Consider the following 16,829-nt stretch of genomic DNA (forward strand, 5'->3'; position numbering starts at 1 on the left):
CATAGTACAAAGGAAGGTTCTACAACGTGTTTTTTTATGTTAGTGACGGTAATACGACATTTATATCCAAATGATCAGTAATTTACACAAATAACTCGTACGCAGGAGACTGAAACTTAAGACGATGTTTCGGTCTGACGTGGAGCATTAATTAATAACTGATGCAATTTGTTCACAGCTCAGGAAAATCCTGTATATTATGCTAATATAATAGAGTTACAGAAATTATACAAAAACGAAATGTATGAGAAATTTTATATACCTGGATATCGAATATTTTTGATAGAGTTAATCATCAGGGATTAATATGGAATTGTTTACAATATAATAACCGTAAAAGGTAAATTATTGCAGTGTGTGAGTCTTTTTATTTGGAAGAAAGTTGTAAATAGTGATCAGATGAAAATGTATTCGTGGGGTGACGTTTCTAGTGGGGTCCCGCAAGGATTAGTGTTCACCCCAATGATGTTTTTAAATCTACATAAATAACCTTCCAGAAGGAATATATCTATATCCTGCATAAATATACTTAGAGATGATGAAAAAAAGTTTGGGCATAGGAAATAACGACAACTGAAAAAATTTTAAGGTAAATTGAACAAGTAAAACTGTCGACGAGAATTTGAAATTGAAAATCAGGGTGTAAATTATGTGCAGCGAGATAGATCCTGACGCGATATTAAAGACAACAAACATTCCCAAGGATAAGAACGAGAAAATAATAAAAACATTCACTGCCATAAAACAAAGGAAACCCTTGTTACTTTATTCCACAACGAGTTATGAGATAGAGCCAGAAACACTTACTTCCCATGATGAAGGACCCTTCGTGTTTGTTGGCACCAATCATGAGAGGCACGTCGCTCATGTCGTGATCTTTGAAGGACTGCTTGGGATCTTTGGTAACCAGAGGGTCGCTCACGCTAGGTCCTTGGGTTACTGGTGAGGCGCCTTTGAATCCCATGCCTCCCGACTTACGATCAGCCTCCTGTTGAGAAACACTTACATAAGAATGGTGAATCACGGAGGTAGGCCTACTGGCCCACTTTAGATAGGTAACTCACGTCCAACCACATGTACCTGTTCAGCCTATATATAAGACCACTCAAAATTCTCGCTTCAAGTTAACTATACCCTCATAATGTCATGTGTAGATCTGTCTGTTGCATCTCTCCACCAACTAGTGGCACTTGCAAGATTAAATTCGAAGACGAAATTGACTAAACTCCAGTGAAAGTTTAAACAAGGGGTATATAAAAGTATGTAAATTTATAAATGCGGAGAAATGGAGGAAAAGTTTTTAATGATGGAATGGAAAGTGCGGTTCGTAAGAGAACAATAACAAGATAAAATCAAGGCTGCAGTTCCATACATTCCCACACCACAGGTTGACCACTCATACTACTCTGTAAAGAGTCACAATCTGATGAAGTATCGCTAACTCTGAACTTCATTAAGCACTACATAAGATGTCTGAGATTTTTGAGGTATACTAGGTACTTTAAACGTATGTGTCTGATGCCATCTCATTCTAGCTAGAGTCGTTTCCTTGAACGGATCTCCCCAGATTTCTTACTGATTTATGGAATATTGAAAGCTCTTGATGATGTAATGATTGCAACACGAAAGGCCTAGATCTATCATTCAAATCCCTCACATCATTGTTTTGCAGTATGTTACTATGTATAATAACTGTACTTATGTGTACATGTACCTAAATTTATACAGACAAATTGATGAATAAGGAACATGTGCAGCACATGAGTAATTTTATTACCGACAAGTTTCACCTGCCGAGCAGGCTTTTCCAGACAAACGCCGAAGGGGTACTCAAGTGATTGAAAACCTCAAGATTACCTTTCCACTGCCACTGTCTCCGGTATAAAAGTCGCCTCTGAAATTTACTGACAATGCCTGCTGGACAGCCGAAAACTTTCGACAACTTTCAGAGACTAGTCCGTGAACCTATTCTGTCTCTGGATGGGTGTGTAGTGACTACCGTACATAAGATGGGTATGATGTATATAATAAAACTGTGAACTAACCCTTCCATCAACACGTGTTCATGGAAACGTGTATGTATACGAACGTATGCATACATGTATGTATATATATGTATAAATGTACGTGTTTAAATGCATATAGGAGAGAACCTTTTATTTATTCATCTTTTCAGCCACTGAATGACTTTATTAACGGTTCACCCAACGATGGCCTTGCAAACGTTTCGTTCGCTGGGGGCTTCATCAACGTTTCTCGCAATGGGGACTCTGTCAAGTACTTGATAAAGTTACTGACAGTGTTCTTTCCTATGTCTGTCTATCTACTACCGTTTGTCCTCTTGCACCCAGTATACAGAACTGATATAATCGGTCAAGTACACAGAACTGATATAATCGGTCAAGTACACAGAACTGATATAATCGGTCAAGTACACAGAACTGATATAATCGGTCAAGTACACAGAACTGATATAATCGGTCAAGTACACAGAACTGATATAATCGGTCAAGTACACAGAACTGATATAATCGGTTAAGTACACAGAACTGATATAATCGGTCAAGTACACAGAACTGATATAATCGGTCAAGTACACAGAACTGATATAATCGGTCAAGTACACAGAACTGATATAATCGGTCAAGTACACAGAACTGATATAATCGGTCAAGTACACAGAACTGATATAATCGGTCAAGTACACAGAACTGATATAATCGGTCAAGTACACAGAACTGATATAATCGGTTAAGTACACAGAACTGATATAATCGGTCAAGTACACAGAACTGATATAATCGGTCAAGTACACAGAACTGATATAATCGGTCAAGTACACAGAACTGATATAATCGGTCAAGTACACAGAACTGATATAATCGGTCAAGTACACAGAACTGATATAATCGGTCAAGTACACAGAACTGATATAATCGGTCAAGTACACAGAACTGATATAATCGGTCAAGTACACAGAACTGATATAATCGGTCAAGTACACAGAACTGATATAATCGGTCAAGTACACAGAACTGATATAATCGGTCAATTGTTATACATGTGTATGTATATCCATTTATGTATATGTATGCTTGAGTAGGTATATGTTTACCGTTGTGCTTCATAGCTATAATCGGTCAAGTATACAGAACTGATATAATCGGTCAAGTACACAGAACTGATATAATCGGTCAAGTACACAGAACTGATATAATCGGTCAAGTACACAGAACTGATATAATCGGTCAAGTACACAGAACTGATATAATCGGTCAAGTACACAGAACTGATATAATCGGTCAAGTACACAGAACTGATATAATCGGTCAAGTACACAGAACTAATATAACAATGTTTCTTTTTCTTTTGCATTGTTAAATGTAGACACAATTCTGGGAATTGAAGAGGTGTGCAGTTGATGGTTTGGTTAATGGGACTTAACCTTATCAACTACATGAGGGTCATTAGGATTACATATCTCCTGTTCACCTCCAGTCAAGAATACTCTAATCCCTAAAGAAGGGATATACAACGAAGGGCATACACCTCAAGGTATAGTTTAGAAAGACATGTGATCAGGCTTCCAGGACCGAAACGTTCTCTAATAAATATTTATGTCCTGGTGTTTGCTCAAGTATCTTTCTAAGCCAGGTTGTCGGTATCTGTTACGAAGGTTCACACCACCTCAAGGTGTATATTTTCTGTAGTGTTTTGTGTTTTATTTCACATGTACCATTAATATATAGTGAAGTAGATGATGAAATGGCCAGAGAATATTGTATTATACTGTAATATAATATTCTATGACCATCTCATCATCTGCCTTGTTTACATGTGTTCTATTCTCACACCACACTGGTTTAGCGCCCTAGCGTGTCCTGTCAGATTAACGTAATAGAGCGCATCTTTGCCCAAGTTGGGCAGGTCTAGAGTTTTTTGTTGTTGCTTATTTTATGTTAAATAATGTTTGTAGCGAAGTTATTGCAATACTGAATATATATATTTTTATATTATCACACTGGCCGATTCCCACCAAGGCAGGGTGGCCCGAAAAAGAAAAACTTTCACCATTATTCACTCCATCACTGTCTTGCCAGAAGGGTGCTTTACACTACAGTTTTTAAACTGCAACATTAACACCCCTCCTTCAGAGTGCAGGCACTGTACTTCCCATCTCCAGGACTCAAGTCCGGCCTGCCGGTTTCCCTGAACCCCTTCATAAATGTTACTTTGCTCACACTCCAACAGCACGTCAAGTATTAAAAACCATTTGTCTCCATTCACTCCTATCAAACACGCTCACGCATGCCTGCTGGAAGTCTAAGCCCCTCGCACACAAAACCTCCTTTACCCCTTCCCTCCAACATTTCCTAGGCCGACCCCTACCCCGCCTTCCTTCCACTACAGACTGATACACTCTTGAAGTCACTCTGTATCGCTCCATTCTCTCTACATGTCCGAACCACCTCAACAACCCTTCCTCAGCCCTCTGGACAACAGTTTTGGTAATCGCGCACCTCCTCCTAACTTCCAAACTACGAATTCTCTGCATTATATTCACACCACACATTGCCCTCAGACATGACATCTCCACTGCCTCCAGCCTTCTCCTCGCTGCAACATTCATCACCCATGCTTCACACCCATATAAGAGCGTTGGTAAAACTATACTCTCATACATTCCCCTCTTTGCCTCCAAGGACAAAGTTCTTTGTCTCCAGAGACTCCTAAGTGCACCACTCACCCTTTTCCCCTCATCAATTCTATGATTCACCTCATCTTTCATAGACCCATCCGCTGACACGTCCACTCCCAAATATCTGAATACATTCACCTCCTCCATACTCTCTCCCTCCAATCTGATATCCAATCTTTCATCACCTAATCTTTTTGTTATCCTCATAACCTTACTCTTTCCTGTATTCACTTTTAATTTTCTTCTTTTGCATACCCTACCAAATTCATCCACCAATCTCTGCAACTTCTCTTCAGAATCTCCCAAGAGCACAGTGTCATCAGCAAAGAGCAACTGTGACAACTCCCACTTTATGTGTGATTCTTTATCTTTTAACTCCACGCCTCTTGCCAAGACCCTCGCATTTACTTCTCTTACAACCCAATCTATAAATATATTAAACAACCACGGTGACATCACACATCCTTGTCTAAGGCCTACTTTTACTGGGAAATAATTTCCCTCTTTCCTACATACTCTAACTTGAGCCTCACTATCCTCGTAAAAACTCTTCACTGCTTTCAGTAACCTACCTCCTGTACCATACACCTGCAACATCTGCCACATTGCCCCCCTATCCACCCTGTCATACGCCTTTTCCAAATCCATAAATGCCACAAAGACCTCTTTAGCCTCATCCAAATACTGTTCACTTATATGTTTCACTGTAAACACCTGGTCCACACACCCCCTACCTACCTTTCCTAAAGCCTCCTTGTTCATCTGCTATCCTATTCTCCGTCTTACTCTTAATTCTTTCAATAATAACTCTACCATACACTTTACCAGGTATTCTCAACAGACTTATCCCCCTATAATTTTTGCACTCTCTTCTGTCCCCTTTGCCTTTATACAAAGGAACTATGCATGCTCTCTGCCAATCCCTAGGTACCTTACCCTCTTCCATACATTTATTAAATAATTGCACCAACCACTCCAAAACTATATCCTTACCTGCTTTTAACATTTCTATCTTTATCCCATCAATCCCGGCTGCCTTACCCCCTTTCATTTTACCTACTGCCTCACGAACTTCCCCCACACTCACAACTGGCTCTTCCTCACTCCTACAAGATGTTGTTCCTCCTTGCCCTATAAACGAAATCACAGCTTCCCTATCTTCATCAACATTTAACAATTCCTCAAAATATTCCCTCCATCTTCCCAATACCTCCAACTCTCCATTTAATAACTGAATATACTGTACGTATATATCTCTGTACCTTCGTACAGGTATATACTGTACACTTATATAGTTTTCTTTTATTTTTATTTTCTTTTTGTTTTGCTGCTGAGCGATAATGAGGGAAAATTCACATAATTCCACTTCTTCTGTTCGTATAAGAGGTCATCATAAGAGATGGTAATTACCAAGTACTAGCAAGTCAGATTCTGCTGCAACGTATTCCTTGATTATTGTTGTCATGGGTGAGGGCTAAACCCGTAGGGATTATACAGCATTTGAAAGGGAATTAGAGCACAGCTCCAATTCCTTAGGTCAAGAGCCCCCTCACCAGTATTAAGGAACCTCTCTTCAGGGGCAGCGGAAACCTTGAAGCTCCTGAAATAGCTGATGAACGTTTATTGGAATATTTGACGATATCCTCAATGATCTCATTGAAGCCTCTCACCTCAGGCCGACACATTTCATATATATATATATATATATAAATATATATATATATATATATATATATAATAAATATATATATATATATATATATATATATATATTTTTTTATTTTTTTTTTATTATCACACCGGCCGATTCCCACCAAGGCAGGGTGGCCCGAAAAAGAAAAACTTTCACCATCATTCACTCCATCACTGTCTTGCCAGAAGGGTGCTTTACACTACAGTTTTTAAACTGCAACATTAACACCCCTCCTTCAGAGTGCAGGCACTGTACTTCCCATCTCCAGAACTCAAGTCCGGCCTGCCGGTTTCCCTGAATCCCTTCATAAATGTTACTTTGCTCACACTCCAACAGCACGTCAAGTATTAAAAACCATTTGTCTCCATTCACTCCTATCAAACACGCTCACGCATGCCTGCTGGAAGTCCAAGCCCCTCGCACACAAAACCTCCTTTACCCCCTCCCTCCAACCCTTCCTAGGCCGACCCCTACCCCGCCTTCCTTCCACTACAGACTGATACACTCTTGAAGTCATTCTGTTTCGCTCCATTCTCTCTACATGTCCGAACCACCTCAACAACCCTTCCTCAGCCCTCTGGACAACAGTTTTGGTAATCCCGCACCTCCTCCTAACTTCCAAACTACTAATTCTCTGCATTATATTCACACCACACATTGCCCTCAGACATGACATCTCCACTGCCTCCAGCCTTCTCCTCGCTGCAACATTCATCACCCACGCTTCACACCCATATAAGAGCGTTGGTAAAACTATACTCTCATACATTCCCCTCTTTGCCTCCAAGGACAAAGTTCTTTGTCTCCACAGACTCCTAAGTGCACCACTCACTCTTTTTCCCTCATCAATTCTATGATTCACCTCATCTTTCATAGACCCATCCGCTGACACGTCCACTCCCAAATATCTGAATACGTTCACCTCCTCCATACTCTCTCCCTCCAATCTGATATTCAATCTTTCATCACCTAATCTTTTTGTTATCCTCATAACCTTACTCTTTCCTGTATTCACCTTTAATTTTCTTCTTTTGCACACCCTACCAAATTCATCCACCAATCTCTGCAACTTCTCTTCAGAATCTCCCAAGAGCACAGTGTCATCAGCAAAGAGCAGCTGTGACAACTCCCACTTTGTGTGTGATTCTTTATCTTTTAACTCCACGCCTCTTGCCAAGACCCTCGCATTTACTTCTCTTACAACCCCATCTATAAATATATTAAACAACCACGGTGACATCACACATCCTTGTCTAAGGCCTACTTTTACTGGGAAAAAATTTCCCTCTTTCCTACATACTCTAACTTGAGCCTCACTATCCTCGTAAAAACTCTTCACTGCTTTCAGTAACCTACCTCCTACACCATACACTTGCAACATCTGCCACATTGCCCCCCTATCCACCCTGTCATACGCCTTTTCCAAATCCATAAATGCCACAAAGACCTCTTTAGCCTTATCTAAATACTGTTCACTTATATGTTTCACTGTAAACACCTGGTCCACACACCCCCTACCTTTCCTAAAGCCTCCTTGTTCATCTGCTATCCTATTCTCCGTCTTACTCTTAATTCTTTCAATTATAACTCTACCATACACTTTACCAGGTACACTCAACAGACTTATCCCCCTATAATTTTTGCACTCTCTTTTATCCCCTTTGCCTTTATACAAAGGAACTATGCATGCTCTCTGCCAATCCCTAGGTACCTTACCCTCTTCCATACATTTATTAAATAATTGCACCAACCACTCCAAAACTATATCCCCACCTGCTTTTAACATTTCTATCTTTATCCCATCAATCCCGGCTGCCTTACCCCCTTTCATTTTACCTACTGCCTCACGAACTTCCCCCACACTCACAACTGGCTCTTCCTCACTCCTACAAGATGTTATTCCTCCTTGCCCTATACACGAAATCACAGCTTCCCTATCTTCATCAACATTTAACAATTCCTCAAAATATTCCTTCCATCTTCCCAATACCTCTAACTCTCCATTTAATAACTCTCCTCTCCTATTTTTAACTGACAAATCAATTTGTTCTCTAGGCTTTCTTAACTTGTTAATCTCACTCCAAAACTTTTTCTTATTTTCAACAAAATTTGTTGATAACATCTCACCCACTCTCTCATTTGCTCTCTTTTTACATTGCTTCACCACTCTCTTAACCTCTCTCTTTTTCTCCATATACTCTTCCCTCCTTGCATCACTTCTACTTTGTAAAAACTTCTCATATGCTAACTTTTTCTCCCTTACTACTCTCTTTACATCATCATTCCACCAATCGCTCCTCTTCCCTCCTGCACCCACTTTCCTGTAACCACAAACTTCTGCTGAACACTCTAACACTACATTTTTAAACCTACCCCATACCTCTTCGACCCCATTGCCTATGCTCTCATTAGCCCATCTATCCTCCAATAGCTGTTTATATCTTACCCTAACTGCCTCCTCTTTTAGTTTATAAACCTTCACCTCTCTCTTCCCTGATGCTTCTATTCTCCTTGTATCCCATCTACCTTTTACTCTCAGTGTAGCTACAACTAGAAAGTGATCTGATATATCTGTGGCCCCTCTATAAACATGTACATCCTGAAGTCTACTCAACAGTCTTTTATCTACCAATACATAATCCAACAAACTACTGTCATTTCGCCCTACATCATATCGTGTATACTTATTTATCCTCTTTTTCTTAAAATATGTATTACCTATAACTAAACCCCTTTCTATACAAAGTTCAATCAAAGGGCTCCCATTATCATTTACACCTGGCACCCCAAACTTACCTACCACACCCTCTCTAAAAGTTTCTCCTACTTTAGCATTCAAGTCCCCTACCACAATTACTCTCTCACTTGGTTCAAAGGCTCCTATACATTCACTTAACATCTCCCAAAATCTCTCTCTCTCCTCTGCATTCCTCTCTTCTCCAGGTGCATACACGCTTATTATGACCCACTTCTCGCATCCAACCTTTACTTTAATCCACATAATTCTTGAATTTACACATTCATATTCTCTTTTCTCCTTCCATAACTGATCATTTAACATTACTGCTACCCCTTCCTTTGCTCTAACTCTCTCAGATACTCCAGATTTAATCCCATTTATTTCCCCCCACTGAAACTCTCCTACCCCCTTCAGCTTTGTTTCGCTTAGGGCCAGGACATCCAACTTCTTTTCATTCATAACATCAGCAATCATCTGTTTCTTGTCATCCGCACTACATCCACGCACATTTAAGCAACCCAGTTTTATAAAGTTTTTCTTCTTCTCTTTTTTAGTAATTGTATACAGGAGAAGGGGTTACTAGCCCATTGCTCCCGGCATTTTAGTCGCCTCATACGACACGCATGGCTTACGGAGGAAAGATTCTTTTCCACTTCCCCATGGACAATAGAAGAAATAAAAAAGAACAAGAGCTATTTAGAAAAAGGAGAAAAACCTAGATGTATGTATATATATATATGCATGTGCGTGTCTGTGAAGTGTGACCAAAGTGTAAGTAGGAGTAGCAAGATATCCCTGTTATCTTAGCGTGTTTATGAGACAGAAAAAGAAACCAGCAATCCTACCATCATGCAAAACAGTTACAGGTTTTTGTTTCACAGTCATCTGGCAGGACGGTAGTACTTCCCTGGGTGGTTGCTGTCTACCAACCTACTACCTACTACCTACATATATATATATATATATATATATATATATATGTCGTGCCGAATAGGCAGAACTTGCGATCTTGGCTTAAATAGCAACGCTCATCTTGCCATATAGGACAAGCGAAAATTTTTGTATGCAATAATTTCGCCAAAATCATTCTGAACCTAACGAAAAAAGTATATTTCATTGTGTTTGTTTAGTATTAAATTATTGTAAACAAATCTAAAATATATTTAGTTAGGTTAGGCTAAAATAAATTGTTCTTGTTATAATAAGGTTAGGTAAGTTTTTTAAGATTCTTTTGATGCAAAATAAATTTTTTTTACATTAACATTAATGAAAAAAATATATCTTTAAACGTATAAGAGAAAATTTTAGAAAGGACTTAATTTTAAATGAGTTCTTGCTAATTGACCAGTTTTACATATTCGGCACGACATATATATATATATATATATATATATATATATATATATATATATATATATATATATATATATATATATATATGTTTATATTAAACTCATCCTGCGTGATAGAATATGACAGGAAACCATGGCTAACTTTTATTCCCAACTTGTAACTGTCATATACAACTGGGTATCAACACACTTTTTTTCACAAATCAGTTTTAGAGGCTGAATGCTGTTATTCCCTAAGTTCGTTTCAAAGTAGCTCTGTCTTAGGTATGATACTACTTCATGACTTACGGAATCATAATAACACCTTTTTGTAAGGTATACTACCACTGAAAATGCATATGATTTTTTTGATATCGAAAAAAAAATAATCAAAATAACAAAACACTGACCACAAAATTAGCCATGTTGATGGCCAAATCAAGGGCAGACTTAGTCTTCATGCACTCATAGATTTCTGACAGGCTGCTCACTGAACATTTGTTGGCCTCTGCGATAACAATGGCAGAGGTAATAGGGTCAGGGTCGTGAGCCCAGTGTTCCAGGGCGGACCCGCTCTCACCTATGACGCCGTGGAACAGACCTGGTGACAAGAAGAAGTAATATTTTATTCCCTAGAGTACTTAATATTTTTTAATTTATTTAAATGCTTTATTATTGATATTATTTTTTACCTTATCGCATATTTTTTGTTTTAAATTAATCACATTACCCGCACCAGGAAAAATAATAATTGTGAGAGAATAGTAATTCACTGTGTCTAATTCTGTCCAAATGGGTTATTTACAGAGTGAAGGAAAACGTGATAACGGAACCAACAACATCAAGATATAATGAAAATTTGAAAAAAAAAAAATCAGAAAATCATGCAAAGTTGTTTAACCCCAGAGGTACTCATGTGAAACACTTCGTACTCGTCACGTCACGTCACGTCACGTCCCGTCACGTCATTGCTTCCCAACGTAACGATGTTGCTTTTGCATTCTCCACACCAAACCTAACTGCTCCTCATTCTCCTCCTATGTTGGCTGATGTTAATCACAAGAGTGATTGTCATTCATTCATTTTTAGGAGAGCGAGTGGAGACGTGTGTGTGTGTGTGTGTGTGTGTGTGTGTGTGTACTCACCCAATTGTACTCACCTATTTGTGGTTGCAGGGGTCGATACTCAGCTCCTGGCCCCGCCTCTTCACTGATCGCTACTGGATCCTCTCTCTCTCTGCTTCCTGAGCTTTGTCATACCTCTTCTTAAAACTATGTATGGTTCCTGCCTCCACTACTTCACTTGCTAGGCTATTCCACTTGCTGACAACTCTATGACTGAAGAAATACTTCCTAACGTCCCTGTGACTCGTCTGAGTCTTCAGCTTCCAGTTGTGACCCCTTGTCCCTGTGTCCCCTCTCTGGAACATCCTATCTCTGTCCACCTTGTCTATTCCCCGCAGTATCTTGTATGTCGTTATCATATCTCCCCTGACCCTTCTGTCCTCCAGTGTCGTCAGTCCGATTTCCCTTAACCTTTCCTCGTACGACATTCCCTTGAGCTCTGGGACTAGCCTTGTTGCAAACCTTTGTACTTTCTCTAACTTCTTGACGTGCTTGACCAGGTGTGGGTTCCAGACTGGTGCTGCATACTCCAGTATGGGCCTAACATACACAGTGTACAGTGTCTTGAACGATTCCTTATTAAGGTATCGGAACGCTGTTCTCAGGTTTGCCAGGCGCCCGTATGCTGCAGCAGTTATTTGGTTGATGTGTGCCTCCTGTGATGTGCTCGGTGTTATGGTCACCCCAAGGTCTTTCTCCCTGAGTGAGGTCTGTAGTCTTTGTCCACCTAGCCTATACTCTGTCTGCGGTCTTCTTTGCCCCTCCCCAATCTTCATGACTTTGCATTTGGCTGGATTGAATTCGAGAAGCCAGTTACTGGACCACATGTCCAGCCTCTCCAGGTCTCTTTGCAGTCCTGCCTCATCCTCGTCCGATTTAATTCTTCTCATCAACTTCACGTCATCTGCGAACAGGGACACTTCAGAGTCTATTCCTTCCATCATGTCGTTCACATATATCAAAAATAGCACTGGTCCTAGAACTGACCCCTGTGGGACCCCGCTCGTAACAGGCGCCCATTGTGATACCTCTTCACGTACCATGACTCGTTGCTGCCTCCTTGTCAGGTATTCCCTTATCCATTGCAGTGCCCTTCCTTTTACGTGTGCCTGATCCTCCAGCTTCTGCACTAATCTCTTGTGGGGAACTGTGTCAAAGGCCTTCCTGCAGTCTAGGAAAACGCAATCTACCCACCCCTCTCTCTCGTGTCTTACTTCTGTTACCTTGTCATAAAACTCCAGGAGGATTGTGATACAAGATTTGCCTTCCATGAACCCATGCTGGTTTTCATTTATAATCTTGTTCCTTTCCAGGTGTTCGACCACTCTCCTCCTGATAATCTTCTCCATGACTTTGCACACAATACATGTCAGAGACACAGGTCTGTAGTTTAGTGCCTCGTTTCTGTTTCCTTTCTTAAATATGGGGACTACATTAGCTGTCTTCCATTTCTCAGGTAGTTGCCCAGTTTCAAGGGATGTGTTGAAGATTGTGGTTAGAGGCACACACAGCATCTCTGCTCCTTCTCTAAGGACCCATGGGGAGATGTTGTCCGGTCCCATCGCCTTTGAGGTGTCAAGGTCACTTAAGAGCTTCTTCACCTCCTCCTCAGTTGTTCGTATGTCATCCAACACTTGTTGGTATATTCCCTCTTGATGTTCCCTTCTGTGCTGTCTTCCCACAGCCCTTCCTGTCTCTACTGTAAAAACTTCCTTAAATCTCCTGTTCAGCTCCTCACATACCTCCTGATCATTTCTTGTGAGTTCTCCACCTTCTGTCCTTAATCTGATCACCTGGTCTTTGACTGTTGTCTTCCTCCTGATGTGGCTATACAACAGTTTCGGGTCAGTCTTGATTCTCGATGCTATGTCATTTTCATACTGTCGCTGGGCCTCCCTCCTTACCTGTGCGTACTCATTCCTGGCTCTGCGACTGATCTCCCTATTTTCGTGTGTTCTCTGCCTTCTGTACTTTTTCCATTCTCTATTGCACTTTGTTTTTGCCTCCTTACACCGTCGGGTAAACCAGGGGCTCGTTCTGGTCTTCCTGTTGTTACTGTTGCCCTTGGGAATGAACCTTTCCACTGCCTCCTTGCATTTTGTTGCTACATATTCCATCATTTCATTTACTGGCTTTCCTGCCAGTTCTCTGTCCCACTGGACCTCCCGCAGGAAGTTCTTCAACCCTATGTAGTCCCCTCTTTTATAGTCAGGCTTTTCCCATTCTACTCCTGTTATTCTCTCCACTTGCAGCTCTACTATGTATTCAAAGCACAGAACCACGTGGTCGCTAGCTCCTAGGGGACTCTCATACTTGATGTCCTCAATGTCTGAGCTGCCCAGGGTGAACACAAGGTCCAATCTTGCTGGTTCATCCTCCCCTCTCACTCTGGTAGTGTCCTTAACATGTTGGTGCATGAGGTTTTCCAGCACCACGTCCAACATCCTGGCTCTCCATGTTTCGGGACCCCCATGTGGCTCCAGGTTTTCCCAGTCAATCTCCCTGTGGTTGAAATCCCCCATAACCAGCAACTTTGCTCTGCTGGAGTGAGCTCTTCTTGCCACCTCAGCAAGTGTGTCCACCATTGCTCTGTTGCTCTCTTCATATTCCTCTCTTGGCCTCCTGCAGTTCTGTGGTGGATTATACATCACTGCAATGACCACTTTGTGTTCCCCAGACTGAAGTGTACCTGCTATGTAGTCTCTTTCTCCCGTCTCATCTATTCCTTCCATTTTCTCGAATTTCCATCTGTTTTTTACGAGCAGAGCAACCCCACCTCCCCCCCTGCCCCTTCTATCTTTCCTCATGATCTGGTATCCTGGTGGGAAGATTGCATCTGTTATTGTCTCCATGAGTTTTGTTTCTGTAACTGCTATGATGTCTGGGGACTTCTCATTGATTCTTTCTTGCCATTCCTCATGTTTATTCGTTAATCCATCTGCATTTGTGTACCAAACCTTCAACTTCTGTTCTAATACTGTAACTGTGGTGCGGGGGGTGGAAACAGAGGGATCGGTGTGTGATGGTTGGTTTGGATTGTTCAGTTGCCTTGGGGGTGTCGTGGCTGGAGTCCTTCTGCAGGTGTTTCTGGGGGGTGCGCTTGTCCTTCCATTTGATCCTGGGTTATTCTGCTCTCCTTTTTCATTTCCTCCCATTTCTCCTTTCGTTTTTGTACTCTCTCTTTCATTGTGTGTGTGTGTGTGTGTGTGTGTGTGTGTGTGTGTGTGTGTGTGTGTGTGTGTGTGTGTGTGTGTGTGTGTGTGTGTGTGTGTGTGTGTGTGTGTGTGTGTGTCTGTGTGTGTGTGTGTGTGTGTTTGTGTGTGTGTGTGTGTGTGTGTGTGTGTGTGTGTGCGTGTGCGTGTGTGTGTGTGTACTCACCTAGTTGTACTCACCTAGTTGAGGTTGCGGGGGTCGAGTCCGAGCTCCTGGCCCCGCCTCTTCACTGATCGCTACTAGGTCACTCTCCTTGAGCCGTGAGCTTTATCATACCTCTGCTTAAAGCTATGTATGGATCCTGCCTCCACTACATCGCTTCCCAAACTATTCCACTTACTGACTACTCTGTGGCTGAAGAAATACTTCCTAACATCCCTGTGATTCATCTGTGTCTTCAGCTTCCAACTGTGTCCCCTTGTTACTGTTACTTGTTATGTGTGTGTGTGTGTGTGTGTGTGTGTGTGTGTGTGTGTACTCACCTAATTGTGATTGCAGGGGTCGAGATTCAGCTACTGTGTGTATGTGTTTTAGATAAGATGGAATGCGGTGCAATGAAGCAGCTCTGCACAGAGCCGAACTTACTCCCAATTAAACCTTGTTCTGCACTTCGCGTCTTCCTACAAGATTGGATGTGGTGGCTACAACAAGAGCATAGAAGTTACATAGCTGATATAAGGATATGTTTAGGTGAATAAGTTTTGTATTATCACTTACCTTCTAGTTTTTGTTTCTTTATAATGAATGACTGAGTTGACGGATCATTTGGTTTGCAGAAACCGTAATAATATTCTTCTTCTTTCAACAAACAGGTCGTATCCCACCGAAGCGGCGTCTATCTACTTGAAGGGTATTCCAGGGATCAACGCCCCCGCGGTCCGGTCCATGACCAGGCCTCCTGGTGGATCAGGGCCTGATCAACGAGGCTGTTACAGCTGGCCGCACGTACGAACCACAGCCCGGCTGATCCGACACTGGCTTTAGATATCTGTCTAGTACCCTCTTGAAGAAAACCAGGGGTCTATTGGTAATTCCCCTTATGGCTGGTGGACACTTATTGTGTTTTCTCTTAGTGTACCAATGGCTCCCCTACTTTTCACTGGGGGTGTGATGAACCTCCTGCCAAGTTTTTTGCTTTTGACCCAAAAAGAAAAACGAAAGTTTCTCTTTTTAACTTTAACATATACACGAGAAAGGGTTACTAGCCCCTTGCTCACGCATGGCTTACGGAGGAAGAATTCTGCTCCACTTCCCCATGAAGATAAGAAGAAATAAACAAGAACAAGAACTAATAAGAAAATAGAAGAACTCAGAGAGGTGTGCATATACATGCTTGTACATGTATGTGTAAGTAGAAGTAACAAGATTTACTTGAAATCTTGCAAGGTCATGAGTCAGAAAAAAGACACCAACAAACCTACAATCATGTAAAACAATTACGAGTTTCTGTTTTATACTCACTTGGCAGGACGGTAGTACCTCCCTGGGTGGTTGCTGTCTACCAACCTACTACCACAGGACGGTAGTACCTCCCTGGGTGGTTGCTGTCTACCAACCTACTACCACAGGACGGTAGTACCTCCCTGGGTGGTTGCTGTCTACCAACCTACTACCACAGGACGGTAGTACCTCCCTGGGTGGTTGCTGTCTACCAACCTACTACCACAGGACGGTAGTACCTCCCTGGGTGGTTGCTGTCTACCAACCTACTACCACAGGACGGTAGTACCTCCCTGGGTGGTTGCTGTCTACCAACCTACTACCACAGGACGGTAGTACCTCCCTGGGTGGTTGCTGTCTACCAACCTACTACCACAGGACGGTAGTACCTCCCTGGGTGGTTGCTGTCTACCAACCTACTACCACAGGACGGTAGTACCTCCCTGGGTGGTTGCTGTCTACCAACCTACTACCACAGGACGGTAGTACCTCCCTGGGTGGTCGCTGTCTACCAACCTACTACCACAGGACGGTAGTACCTCCCTGGGTGGTCGCTGTCTACCAACCTACTACCACAGGACGGTAGTAC

General features: G+C 41.7%; 1 protein-coding gene across 4 annotated transcripts in view; it reads right to left on the reverse strand.

Moving 5' to 3' along the window:
- The window catches only part of LOC128686748 (juvenile hormone esterase-like), a 74,121-nt gene that overhangs the window by 23,881 nt on the left and 33,411 nt on the right, over window positions 1-16,829 (reverse strand). For all 4 annotated transcript variants that reach the window (XM_070082297.1, XM_070082300.1, XM_070082298.1 and 1 more), the window contains exons 8-9: window positions 10,874-11,064; window positions 808-988 (exon numbers count right to left, since the gene is read on the reverse strand). In XM_070082297.1, the coding sequence (XP_069938398.1) occupies window positions 808-988; window positions 10,874-11,064 (372 nt within the window). The remainder of the gene's footprint in view (window positions 1-807; window positions 989-10,873; window positions 11,065-16,829) is intronic.

This window comes from Cherax quadricarinatus, chromosome 7, assembly GCF_038502225.1.
Source record: "Cherax quadricarinatus isolate ZL_2023a chromosome 7, ASM3850222v1, whole genome shotgun sequence".
Lineage (NCBI taxonomy): Eukaryota > Metazoa > Arthropoda > Malacostraca > Decapoda > Parastacidae > Cherax > Cherax quadricarinatus.